General features: G+C 38.7%; 1 protein-coding gene across 2 annotated transcripts in view; it reads right to left on the bottom strand.

Moving 5' to 3' along the window:
* Positions 1–13,993, bottom strand: part of SWAP70 (switching B cell complex subunit SWAP70) — an 87,506-nt gene that overhangs the window by 50,398 nt on the left and 23,115 nt on the right. For both annotated transcript variants that reach the window (XM_003818145.5, XM_003818146.6), the window contains exon 2: positions 6,963–7,103. In XM_003818145.5, the coding sequence (XP_003818193.1) occupies positions 6,963–7,103 (141 nt within the window). The remainder of the gene's footprint in view (positions 1–6,962; positions 7,104–13,993) is intronic.

Here is a 13,993-nt window from a genome sequence, read left to right as displayed (position 1 = left end):
ACTCAGGAGGCGGAGGTTGCAGTGAGCCAAGATTGCACCATCACACTCCAGCCTGGGGAACAAGAGTAAGACTTGTCTCAAAAAAAAAAAAAAAGTTAAGATTTGGAAGGAAAAAATACTTGGTAAAGGAACAACAGACAGGTTAATCATTTGAAGTCTCAGGAAAGCTGAAAATTAATTCTATCGATGTAAAATAACAAAGTAAATACAAAAACCAACCGTAAAAATTACTTTTTGGAAAGTTTCAATATAATTTAACTCTTGGTACGAACCTCCTCAGAGTAATTCTCCCAGGCAAAGGCAGAAAACCCCTAAAACAACCTGGGAAAAAAACTGAAAAAAACTGACCAAAATGAACACTAAGGAACACCATACAATAATTAAGACACGAGAATCACCTTAAAACAACTTGAGACAGAACAGAAGAAAACTGGATGAAAACTGAGCAAGTGTGAGGTAATCAAAATGGCTTTTAAACAACTCTACCCCTCCCTGCCTTCGATCAATATTTCCCCCATGTATCCAAATATTAGACATTGGAAAAAAACTTAATTCCTAAAGGGAGCAAATAATCCTTCAATAGTACAGTTAAAGAAACACTGGTGGTGAAATTAAATGGCTTAGGTTCAAAATCTACCTACCACTTATTAGCTAGGCCACCTTAAGCTGTTTCCTCTTTAGTTAATGGGGGATAATTCCAGTTCTGCCTCACAGAATTAACATGAAGATCAAATGAGACAGTATGTATACATGACAGCATACCTTGCAACTGTTTAATAACTATTTCATATTTTCTCTGCATAGCTGATTATAATCTCTAAGTTTTATGTTAACATTCTTCAGTCACTGTTGGCATTTCTTTTTTCAACCAAGTTTCAAATAAGGCACTAATCTTTGCTCAATTTAAACTCAAACCATGGAAACCTTGGCTGCTTTACTTGGATTGCAGGACTGGCAAAATTCCACTCCAGGTGGCTAAGCAATAATAAACAAGGGCTCACTGTTCCATCACATCCTCATTCCCTCCGTGAATAAGTTTCTCTCCAAATTTAGTGGCTCATTTTTGACTTTTAAAACACTACTATATTTCCTCCCCCAGTTATAAAACTTTAAAAACTTGAAATACTAAAACAAAGAACATTTTAAAACTAAATAAAATTCAGTAAGTTTAAAGAATGTCACACCAAGGAGAACAAAATGCAGTAGTAGGGTACAGCACTTCAAGATATTAAACCATGTTTCTCTATCCACTGGCCCGGCACACACAAATTCTAGCACTGAAATGAGAAAAACAAATTCGGATTTCTGAGAATTTCCCAGTATGTTCTATAATATTTTAATAACAGACACAATTCTATTTACTGTCTATATCTAGAGACTATATATATATATATATACACACTATACAGCCTGGGTGACACAGTGAGACCATTGTGCCACAGTGCAGTGGCACAATCATAGCTCACTGTAACCTCAAACTCCTAGGCTCAAGCAATCCTCCCACCTCAGTCTCTCAAGTAGTTAGGACTACAGGCATGTGCCACCAAGCCTGGCTAATTTTTAAGTTTTTTTATAGAGATAGGATCTCACTATGTCACCCAGGATGGTCTTGAACTCCTGGGCTCAAATGATGCTCCTACCTCAGCCTCCCAAAGCACTGGGATTATAGGCATGAGCCACTGTGCCCAACCAGTGTCTATCATTAAACACACATACACACAGCAGGCCATCAAGTATTTGTGTTCTATAGTTTTATTATAAGTATATATGAAATATATTCAGCAAATATTTGACATATTAGACATATTTACATATAATAAAACTATAGAACACAAATAAGCTACCTGAGCAATAAACAGAACAGCAACAAAAAAAAAGCATTATACTGTAAAGTGCTGAGACTTTACACATCAATTTTGGTACAATTTAATTATTTTTTATTGAGATATAATTCACATACCATAAAATTCACCCTTTTAAAGTATACAATTCAGTGGTTTTCAATATATTCATAAGGCTTTATCACTGGTTAATTCTAGAATATTTTCATCATCCCTAAAAGAAACCCAAGACCATTAGTAATCACTCACCATTCCTACCTCCCCCTCACCCCAAGAAACCTCTAATCTACTTTGTATCTCTATTTACTTGCCTATTTTGGACATTTCATATAAATAGAATTATACCATATGTTGCTTTTGAGAATTCAATTAAATCTTACCTTTCATTATCATGTGGTTTTTCTTCCTTTTTTCCTAATTAAAGCATGATCACGTACCACATGATAACTATAGTTAATAACAATGTATTAAATACCTAAAAATTGCTAAGAGAGTAGACTTTAAGTATTCTCACCACAAATAAGGATGTGAAGTAATGCACATTACCTAGTTTCACTTTACCATTCCACAATGTATACACATTGCAAAGCATCATGTTGTATCCCATAAATATATTTTTTTGGTCAATTAAAAAAATAAATATGAAGAAAAGAAAAAAGCACGATCAAGGTAATGTTATCATCTCTGAAAAGGAAATTCTTTAAAAACATGCATTGAGGTTGGGCACAATGGCTCACACCTATAATCCCAACACTTTGGGATGCTGAGGCAGGCATATCACCTGAGGTCAGGAGTTGGAGACTAGCCTGGCCAACATGGTAAAACTCCATCTCCACTAAAAATACAAAAATTATCCAGGTGTCGTGGCACATGCCTGTTGTCGCAGCTACTCAGGAGGCTGAGGAAGGAGAATGGCTTGAGCCCGGGAGGCAGAGGACACAGTGAGCCGAGATCATGCCACTGCACTCCACACTGCAGCCTGGGGGACAAAGAGAGACTCCGTCTCAAAAAAAAGAACCCAGGGCAGGCACAGTGGCTCACGCCTGTAATCCCAGAACTTTGGGAGGCCAATGGGAGCAGATCACCTGAGGTCAGGAGTTTAAGACCAGCCTAGCCAACATGGTAAAACCCCATCTCAACAAAAAATGCAAAAATCAGCCAGGCGTGGTGGCACACAACTATAATCCCATTTACTGGGGAGGCTGGGGCAAGAAAATTGCTTGAACCCAGGAGGCAGAGGATGCAGTGAGCTGAGATCATGCCACTGTACTCCAGCCTGGGTGACAGAGCGAGACCTGGTCTCAAAACAACAAAAAAACAAAAAACATGTATTGGCCAGGCATGGTGGCTCACATCTGTAATCCCAGGAATGTGGTAAGCCCAGGTGGAAGGACTGCATGAGGGCAGGAGTTCAAGACCAGTCTGGGCAACATAGTGAGATCCCATCTCTATAAAAAATGTTAAAACTTAGCCAGGTGTGGTGGCACGCAGCTGTAGTCCTTACTACTCAAGAGGCTGAGGCAAGAGGACTACTTTATTTAGCATAGGAGTTCAAGGTTGCAGGGAGCTGTGACAGCATTACTGCACTCCAGCCTATGCGACAGAGCAAGACACTGTCTCAAAAAACCAAAAAACATGTATAACACATGAAATACACACACACATATACATAGGCGTGCATACACACAAAGAAAGATCAGGAACTTGTATTGTGAGGCTGATATGGAATAACAGATATAGATACAAAGATTATCACACAGATGAACATTGTAATTTTTAGAATCTTTGCTGCAAAATTCTTGAAAAATATTTCTCGTGGTTTCTAAAAAGAATCCTGGCTGGGCACAGTGGCTCACGCCTGTAATCCCAGCACTTTGGGAGGCCGAGGTGGGAGGATCACCTGAGGTCAAGAGTTCAAGACCAATCTGGTCAACATGGTGAAACCCTGTCTCTACCAAAAATACAAAAAATAGCTGGGTGTGGTGGTATGTGCCTGTAATCCCAGCTACTCAGGAGGCTAAGCCAGGAGAATCGCTTGAGCCTGGGAGACAGAGGTTGCAGTGAGCCGAGACTGCAGCACTGCACTCCTGCTGGGGAAACAAGAGCGAAAAAAAGAAAAAAAAAAGAATCTCAAAAAAAAAGAATCCTGACTAACATTTTGGCATTTTCCAAACTATTAAATTATTATTATAAATGCTAATTACTATACTTTACTATTGTAAAAAGACATTAAACTATTTTAAAAATTATACATATAAATAATAATAAAAATCTGAAGCCACAGAAAAACATGCATATAGTTGTGTATTTAGGTTTGATGCAAAAATTGAGTTTTTAAAATTTTTTTAATGTTTTATTTATATTTTTTTTGAGACAAGGTCTCACTATGTTGTTCAGGCTAGTCTTGAACTCCTGACCTCAAACAATCCTCCCACCTCAGCATCCCAAAATGCTGGTATTACAGACATAAGCCACCGTGCCCAGCTGCAAATATTTTACTTTTAATTCGAAAGTATTATCATTATCATTTTTTGAAAGGCATTATTGAAATATACTTGTTATGGAGAATGGTCTAAGCAAAAAATGATAAAAATAGTAAGAATTTAAAACTTAGAAGTATACAAAGAAATTTCATGCTTGGTGTTATAAATAGGCAAAAGGAGGAATTCACAAACTTTTGATATAAATAAATGATTACTTTCATATCTAAACTAAATGTACATGATATGGAAAGATGACACTAATATATTGTTCAATTAAAAAAATAAGTTGCTTATATCCTACTGGTCACATAAAAAAACCTTTTTTTAAAAAGTTGCAGAGCTGTATGTATAATATGATCCTATTCATATTGAAACAAAATACCACATATTGATTTGAGGGTGTGTGTACATGTGTATGTGTGTGTGGGTGCATGTGTGTGTATGTTTTCATTTAATTTTTGAAAGTCTACAAAGATATTCTCTAAATTATTAACACTGGTTACTCCAGGAAAATCAGACTACAAAAAATTAAAGCAACGTTCACTTTTTATTTCACATATTTCTGTGTTAATTGCTTATGTACTACCTTTTGTAACTTTTTCATCACCAATTTTAAAAATTATTTAAATGTACCATCTTTTCTTGCATTAAATTCAAAATTTTATTGTGTCAATTTGTAATGATCCAACCCAAGGGAAAAACCGAACATGGCCCCAAACACTAATAGGTGATATTTGACTTCCAAGCACCTCACAGGTTTTTTAAAGCATCTTTACTCAGAACATATCCCAGAGGAAGCATCTAAGTGGTACCCTGAAAAGTCTGGGATAAGAGTTGGCTGTATAATATCTATACAGTAAAGATAATCATCACTTTTAGTATTCACACATTACTCCACCACTTCCACGCTTTAACAACCATTGCCCCAGCCTGGGCAACATGGCAAAGCCCCATCTCTACAAAAAAATACAAAAGTGAGCCAGGTATGGTGGTGTACGTCCGCAGTCCCAATAATGGGAATCTGAGGTAGGAGGGTCACCTGAGCCCGAGGAGGTCAGAGGCAACAGTGAGCTGAGATCGTGCCACTGAACTCCAGCCTGGGTGACAGGGTGAGACCCCTCAGAAAAAACAACTATTGCCACTACATATGAAACCAGATTTTTTTCTTCTAAAAACAAAAACAACAACAACAACAACAACAAACGGATACCTGTGCAGCACGTGCAGGTTTGTTACATAAGTGTATGTGTGCTGTGGTGGTTTGCTGCACCTATTGACCTATCCTCTAAGTTCCCTCCCCTCATCCCCCAACCCCCAACAGATCCTGGTGTCTGTTGTTCCCCTCTCTGTGTTCATGTGTTCTCATTGTTCAACTCCCACTTAGGAGTGAGAACACGTGGTGTTTGGTTTTCTGTTACTGTGTTAGTTTGCTGAGGATGATGGCTTCCAGCTTCATCCATGTCCCTGTAAAGGACATGATCTCACTCTTTTTTAGGGCAGCATAGTATTCCATGGCGTATATGTACCACATTTTCTTTATCCAGGCTATCACTGATGGGCATTTGGGTTGGTTCCATGTCTTTGCTATTGTAAATAGTGCTGCAATAAACATACGTGTGCACGTATTTTTTTTTTCTGAGACGGAGTTTCGCTCTTGTTGCCCAGGCTGGAATGCAATGGCGTGATCTCGACTCACTGCAAGCTCCACCTCCCGGGTTCAAGCAATTCTCCTGTCTCAGCCTCCTGAGTAGCTGGGATTACAGGAGCATGCCACCACACCTGGGTAATTTTTGTATTTTTAGTAGAGATGGGGTTTCATCATATTGGTCAGGTTGGTCTCGAACTCCTGACCTCAGGTGATCTGCCCGCCTCGGCCTCCCAAAGTGCTGGAATTACAGATGTGAGCCACCCTGCCTGGGCATGCATGTATCTTTATAGTAGAATGATTTCTATTCCTTTGGGTATATACCCAGTAATGCAATTGCTGGGTCAAATGGTATTTCTGGTTCTAGATCCTTGAGGAATCGCCACACTGCCTTCCACAATGGTTGAACTAATCTACATTTCCACCAACAGTGTAAAAGCGTTCTTATTTCTCCACAGCCTCGCCAGCATCTATTGTTTCCTGGCTTTCTAATAATCACCATTCTGACTGGCGTGAGATGGTATCTCATTGTGGTTTTGATTTGTATTTCTCTGATGATCAGTGATGTTGAGCTTTTTCATGTTTGTTGGCCGTGTAAATGTCTTCTTTTGAGAAGTGTCTGTTCATATCCTTTGCCCACTTTTTGATGGGGTTTTTTCTTGTAAATTTGTTTAAGTTCCTTGTAAATTCTGGATATTAGACTTGATTATTTTAAAGCACCCTGAGAGAATAGGTACAGATTAACACAAAACACAGTTCTTAATTTCAAAGAATGAACCAAGTTGGAAAAACATCAAACCAAGTTTAGAAGACAGTGGAGGAGAGGGAAGAATAGGAAGCACTGTCAGTCTCTCATTCTTTCTTCCTTTCTGGTTTATCTAGTGATTCTTTGTACCTCAACTCCTCAGTGAACTCACCAACAGGGGGCTTTTGGGCCCACTTGAAACATGCAAACCAAACAATGCTACACTCAAAAAAAGGTTAGAATCATACCTTTTCCAAAATGAACCTGTTTAAATAAGGCATGTAGCCCTGGTTGGACACTGGACCCTCATCATCATCCCTGAAGTGCTCTTCAAGGGCAACTGGGTCATGAGGAACCTTCAGCACCGTGCACAGGTTATGAGAAAGGACCTGCAAGGGAAAAGAAAATTGTTTAAAGACTCCCACTAACCAGCACATGACACCTTCACCATGAATACAACATGCTGCTCCCTCTCCTGGGTAGAGAAAGATGGAAAATAAACTAGCAAAAACAGGGTGAGGACTGCTCAGCTGCCAGCCCCTACTTGTAACCTGTTATTCTTTCTCATTCCTTCCCAGGTTTGGTTCACTTAGAACTAGTCTCTATTACATGCCTACTATGAGCCAGGCTCCATGCAAGATCTGTGAATATAATACTCCTGTGGTCTTTTACTAATTTGTCCACATCAGAAAGAAAAGCGGGGTCGGGGGGGAAGTCTAAGAGAATGTGTTCAAAATTAAACTTTTCACCAAGTAGAGCAGAGTCAGCCAATTAGAGCTGTTCAGAGAAAGCACCTGGTATTATTGGGAGGCTGCAGCCAGGGGTTCTGGACAAGGAGGCTGACCTGGGCAAGTCACAACCTCTCCAGGCTTTAGTTTTCTCATTTATTCAATAGAAAGGGCCAAATTAATATACCAAATATTAATTAGGAATCTCTAAGTATCTAAACATTTCTAAAATTCTATGACTAGGCTAAATTTCAGCATGAGTATAAAGAATATAAATATAAAAAGAGAAAGAAATCAAGGGCCTGGATTAGATTCAGGAAAAAATTAAATAGCAAAAATAGGAGTCGCCAACATGGTTAAAAATATTTTACAGAAAACCTGCATTCCATAGCATAAATACATATAAAGGGCTACTGGTCTTGCAATAACCTAAGTTCACACTTCAAAGTCCAGGTACAGTAGTTAAATTAGCAGTGTGGGCTACCTTAGTATTAATCTTGTTTTACATTAAATGAAAATTTCAAGATAGAACTTAAATCCCTTCCGTTTCATTTGTGCTTTCCGAACAGGTCAAATTACATAGCTAAGGCTGTATTTTCTTCAACAGAGAATCTTCCTAGTTGAACCCCAGGTAAAAACGTTCCTTATTTTTCTCAGCCCTAAACATTTAACCTTAAGGAGCCACATTCATCTCAATAAATACTTTCATTTGCATTAAGCGAGTCCCTTTTTCTGCATACACATATTTCAGTTAGGAGTTTTTTTAAGATTAAAAATTTTTAATCTATAAAATAATTTGCATATCTTCTTTCTAAATTTGTTTTGTTTCTCAAAGCTTCATTTATGTGGAGATCCTTTTCTACACGCTCTACTGGTTTTAAGGAAGTAAGTTAAGGAAGTAAATTCACAAATGGTTATAAATGCAGTAATGAAGACTACAAAGCAGGCTGTGTTTCTCAAGCAAACCCTGTGTTTGCCAGTAAAGCACATGAAAAGAGTACGGTGGAGCTTTTATTGGAGAATCCTGCACCACAATCAGCAAAATTTTAAAAAGATATTTAATTTATATTAGCCTAGTAAATCCTATATACTAAAGATCAATTTCAAGAATATAAAGTGCTTAATAACTGTAAAATGTTATGGAAATACAAGTATTAAAGAAATGAAATGCACACTTCTCAGATCAGGTTCAAATGTCATTCAAATTTTACAATCATTTGGAACTTTACCCAAGTTAACAATTCCCAACTACTGGTTAAATTAAGGTATATCCATAAAACATAAAAACCATGAGAAAGCTTGCTATGTACTGATATGAAAAGATCTCCAACATAAATTAAGTGAAAAAAACAAGGTACCTAAGAATATGTATGCCATCTTTTGTATAAAAGAAAAGGGAGGAAGAAAAGAAATTCTGGAGGGATATATAAGAAACTAGTAACTGTGAAGGGAAGACAAGTTTGATGAGACCAAGGTTAGAAAAAGACTTCACTGTAGCTCTTCTTTGTATTAAGTTTTTTTTAAAAAAATTAACCTACTCAAAAATGTAGTACATATTTTAAAAATTAAATATATATATATATTTTTTTAAGTGGCCAGCCTAAGATCACATAGATCAATCTATTTATCTTCATAGCCTATACTTTTTCTTCTACATTAACCTGCTGACTAGAAATGAGGTGTAAAAGGAAGACATATTCCACAGCAATGTACCATGACTAATGGACGAGTGAGCTGTAAGGGCAATAAATGAGTTCAGAAAAGGAGAAATAGTGTGTGTTACAGTGACTTCACAGAGGAAGTAAAATGTAACTTATGGCTTACAGGATAGGTAAGGATAGCTTTAGGATAGGAATAGAGGCAAATACAAAAATTTCCAGATAGGGGAATAACATGATAAAAGTAGCTGATTAATCCAAAGCCTTCAGGAAACAAAAAACACCATCTCTCCCATACCCACCCTGTTCTCTACCTTAGGGTTTCACAGATCCTCTAACTAAAGTCCTGGCAGGGGCCTTGGATGTCATATTGTCATCCTCATCTTATAAATGGTGACTACAGACTCACAGATATTAAATTTGTTTGTCTTGACTAAAGTTACTGAGAAGAACTGAGACTAGAACTCGGGTTTTGTAATCTCTGGTCCAGCACTCTCCAGTAATAAGGAACATTATGTCTTCAGTTCTCTAAAGTCAACAATGCTCTTTGTACATATAGATGCTTAGTTTGATAAAGTGATCCCACTGCAGAAGATATAGATTTGAACTCAAGATTTCAGGCTTCGACAATTAAACAGCACTCTTGTTAAACACAGGGATGGCTAAATTCAGTGATAATTTTCTTAACCATCTTTACTTAGGCAAACTGTGAGGAAGGCAGCACAGTATGCAAGGCACCTGGAGGAGACCTGCGCTCCAATGTCTCTGCATCCTCACTGTCAAATGAGAGTTGGACTTGTTTGTAAAACCCTTAACTATCAACCCAAACTCATTTCACAATTTAGATAAGAAGTCCAGCTTTGTGACAGCTTTTTCACTGTTAGTAAGGTCTATAAAAGGGAAGTCTTCTTCAAAAAATATAACAACAGGCTGGGCATGGTGGCTTATGCCAATAATCCTAGCACTTTGGGGGGCTGAAACAAGAGGATAGCTAGAGCCCAGAAGTTCAATACCAACCTGGACAACATGGCAAAACCCCATCTCTATAGAAAGTACAAAAGCTAGCTGGATGCGGTGGCACATGCCTGTAGTCCCAGCTACCTGGGAGGCTGAGATGGGAGGCTGAGGTGGGAGGATCACCTAAGCCTAGGGAGGTGGAGGCTGCATTGAGCCATGATCATGCCACTGCACTCCAACCTTGGTGACAGAGGGGGTCCCATCTCAAAAATTAATTAATTAATTATAATATATATGTATATATAAAACAACCAACTGAATAAAGCAACAATGAAACAGTATTTCTAAAAGAGGAAAAAATTGTGTACTATCTTTAAAACTTTTTATCAGCAACCTCTCTTTAAAGCTTAGACAGTATCTCAAGTATTTTTTTCTTTTTTAAGATTTATTTGTATTTTTTAAAAATAGAGATGGGGTCTCACTATGTGTGCCCAGGCGGGTCTCAAACTCCTGGGCTCAAGTGATCCTCCCACCTCAGCCTCCCAAAGTGCCAGGATTATACATATGAGCCACCATGCCCAGTCTCAACAAGGTTTTTTGTTTGTTTGTTTTTTGTTTTGAGGCAGAGTCTCACTCTGTCACCCAGGCTGGAGTACAATGGCATGATCTCAGCAACGTCTGCCTCCTAAGTTCAAGCAATCTTCCCACCTCAGCCTCCCAAGTAGCAGAATTACAGGCACCTGCCACCACACCCAGCTAATTTTTATATTTTTAGTAGAGACAGAGTTTCACCATGTTGGCCAGACTGGTCTCAAACTCCTGACCTCAAGTGATCCACCCACCTTGGCCTGCGTGCTGGGATTAGAGGCGTGAACCACTACACCTTGCCAAGGTTTTCTTTTTATAAAAATAAAATATACAAGAAATAAAATTTTTGATGGCCGGAATATAAACTAGTAAAAAGAAGTAAAATCTCCTCCATAAACTTATACAGCAATTTATGCTTTTTCAAGTAGACTCATACCATCTATTAATTTGTTTTAGCCTCTCCACAGGGAGAATAGATATTATTGCTATTTTACAGATGAAGAGGCTGAGTCAGAGATTAGGAGATGTGTCCCAAATCACAGAGTTTTACGTGTAGCAAAACTGGGATTAGACCCAAGCCTCCCACTCTGGTGTCCTTTCCATGCTTTGCTACCTTCCCTCTGTTTCTGGAAAAACAGATAGCCCTGCCAATACAAAGATGGACACGCCCGCGAGTTGTTTCTAAATTTTAGTGATGTGCTGGTGCTACCCCAGCCCCACCCCATCAGCTCCACAGGGCCCAGCAGAGATGACAGGCACTATTCAGCAGAGCCAAGTTAGTGCCAGTGGCAAGGAAGTCCACATACCTAGAAGTCTGGGACCATTCTCTCTCTGGGAGCCCTCATCTCCCAGCACCCTATCCCTCTCGGGGAATCTGCACTAAGAGGCACTAACCCCTTCTCCAGATGAGGAAGCTGAAAAGCAGATTAAGACAAAAGAATCAGAAAGAGGACTACAAGTTCTTGATTTGTAAAAGGACTGCCCCAAATCACTCTAATCAGGGTGTTTGCAAGTTTCTTGAAAAAGCTGAATTTATCCCACTTCAAATGCCTGTTCCTCCAAAGGCCATTCTTTCAGCACCCACATAATTGCTAAGCAGCTTTGCTCTCATTCTGCTGATCTGAAGAATAAACTATTGTTACCACAATAACAGATCCATATCCATGCCAGAAACTCATCTCTCCAGTTCCCTCATAGCTGTCTGCAGTTGCCTCTGCAGGGCCTCTGCTGACAAGATGACTAATTAACTGCATGAGCCCTGCTCGTGTGGTCTGTTCCTGTTCAGTGGTTTGCTTGCCATTTACCCCTTTTAAGCATTTTACTCCAGCCATCATGAAAATGAAATCAAGGATGGTGAACAGTGTTTTAACACGAGTAAGTAGTGTTCACCCTCCTTTCTCCAAAGACGTAGAGATTCTAAAAAGTTATTTAAAACGTGCCACCCAGTAACACACTGTTTCCCTTTACAGGATGTGCGTAATGGGCAAGATTCAACACTGAAAAAAAAGCGGAGTGGGGGCAGATTTCTATTCCAAAAGACTTATCTGAACTGACACAATTATAGACTTATAACTCATAATGGGCAATCTTTTTTTAAAACATGAAAATTCCTGTCTGATTTATAAAATTTCAAGCCAATGGCAAATTACCAGAAAATTCTTCCTAACAATGGACCAGCATGACCAATTTCCTACCACAGCTATGCCCTGCCTTAAAAGCATTGTCTACTCTAAGTCCTGCCCATTCCCGCATGGACTCATTTTCCCCTTCCAAACATCTTTTCATCCTGCTTGTCACTGCTTAAGTCTTGCTTGTTTCCTCTTACCTTTAATCTAACCAGCCTCAAAAATCTCAAAGTCATTGTTCACATTGCTCTCAATCCCTAAGTACAATCAGTTACCATCCTAGACACTTACACCAAATCTTCAAGTACCACTAACATCACGTTATCCCCCTGCCTAAAAATCATCAGAAGACTACAGAAATAAAAGCTAAGGAAATATGTGAGTTCTACATTTAAGTCACTCCACAAGCCAGCCCACTTCACCTTCCTTATTTCTTCCCACCCCTCTGCACCAACCATATAAATCCAGCCAAATAAGCTTACTAACTGCATCCCAGGCAACCCTTGTACCACATCCCTTTCTCCCCTGGGCCCTTGCTCAATTTACCCCTACCTCCTTTCCTACCTAACAAAAATGGCATCTCTTTCTGAAGCCTTCATCACCCAAACCAAGATGATCTTTCTTCACTCTGTTTCCCAAGCAGTACCTCTTGTGCTAACTACCACACATGATTTCTCTCTCCTGTAAGACTGTACATTTCTGAAAGGCCCATATCTTATACAACATTGCATGCCCATGGCACCTGGCATGCTGCCCAGAATCCAGAAGACTTTCAGTAACTGCTAAGTGAATTCTTTCTAAAAATTCTCTTAACACTAAAGCCGTGATACTTTAATATTAACAATAATCTTAGAAAATATACTATTTCTATCTCCTCACTTCACAGATAAAAAGACTGTGGCCTGAGACTTGGCCTAAGTCACACAATAATTAGCAACAAAGTAGGGACTAGAACTCAAATCTCTTAGCTCTCTGTCCCACAGTGACGCCCTGTGCTGGAAACATTTCTCTTCTGCCTAGTCACATCCTTCAAGATTGGGTCATTCATAAACTCTAGGAAATCTTCATGGATTACCACCCTGCCCCATGAACTCCTATTCAGCATTTAACTATGTTCTGTTTCAGATACTAATGGTATCTCAAATATCTAACTTATCAAATATCCTCCCTTATTGAAGGGAGGAAATAAATATTTTCCTTCTGCATCCTTCAGTGACTAGCATAGGGCTAAGGGAAGATTCAGTAAGAGCAGAACACTTACAGACAGATTAAGGAAAAGTAACTCAAAGTCATCTGTTGGAATGCTGTCCACAGAATATACGCCACTGATGTCATACAGCATGGATGGCACTGGATTACACTCTAACTGAACCACCTTTTTAAAGTTATTTTGGATAACTTACCAACTTACCCCTCTTCAGAAACTAAACAGAAAATACTGGTAAATTTGACCACAGAAAAATGCTTATATTTTCTTTTAAAAAGAAAGAAACCATAAAAAAACAAAAAAGGCAAATAGCTCCAGTATTCAAATCATTCTTGTGGACATGAATAGAAAATTCACAAAAGAAACTAATCACTAATAAATAGAGGATACCTTTCAAGTTCAGGTGGAACTCCTGGGACCTTTAACTTTTAGATTGTATGGCTAAGGCATAATGTTGTTTGTTGTGTATTATATTTGGTATAACTTTTCTTACTGTTTCTCTACTAAGAACGCCTT

Source organism: Pan paniscus, chromosome 9, assembly GCF_029289425.2.
Source record: "Pan paniscus chromosome 9, NHGRI_mPanPan1-v2.0_pri, whole genome shotgun sequence".
NCBI lineage: Eukaryota > Metazoa > Chordata > Mammalia > Primates > Hominidae > Pan > Pan paniscus.
Note: the sequence above shows the minus strand (reverse complement) of the source record. Positions and strands in the feature narration are given on the sequence as shown.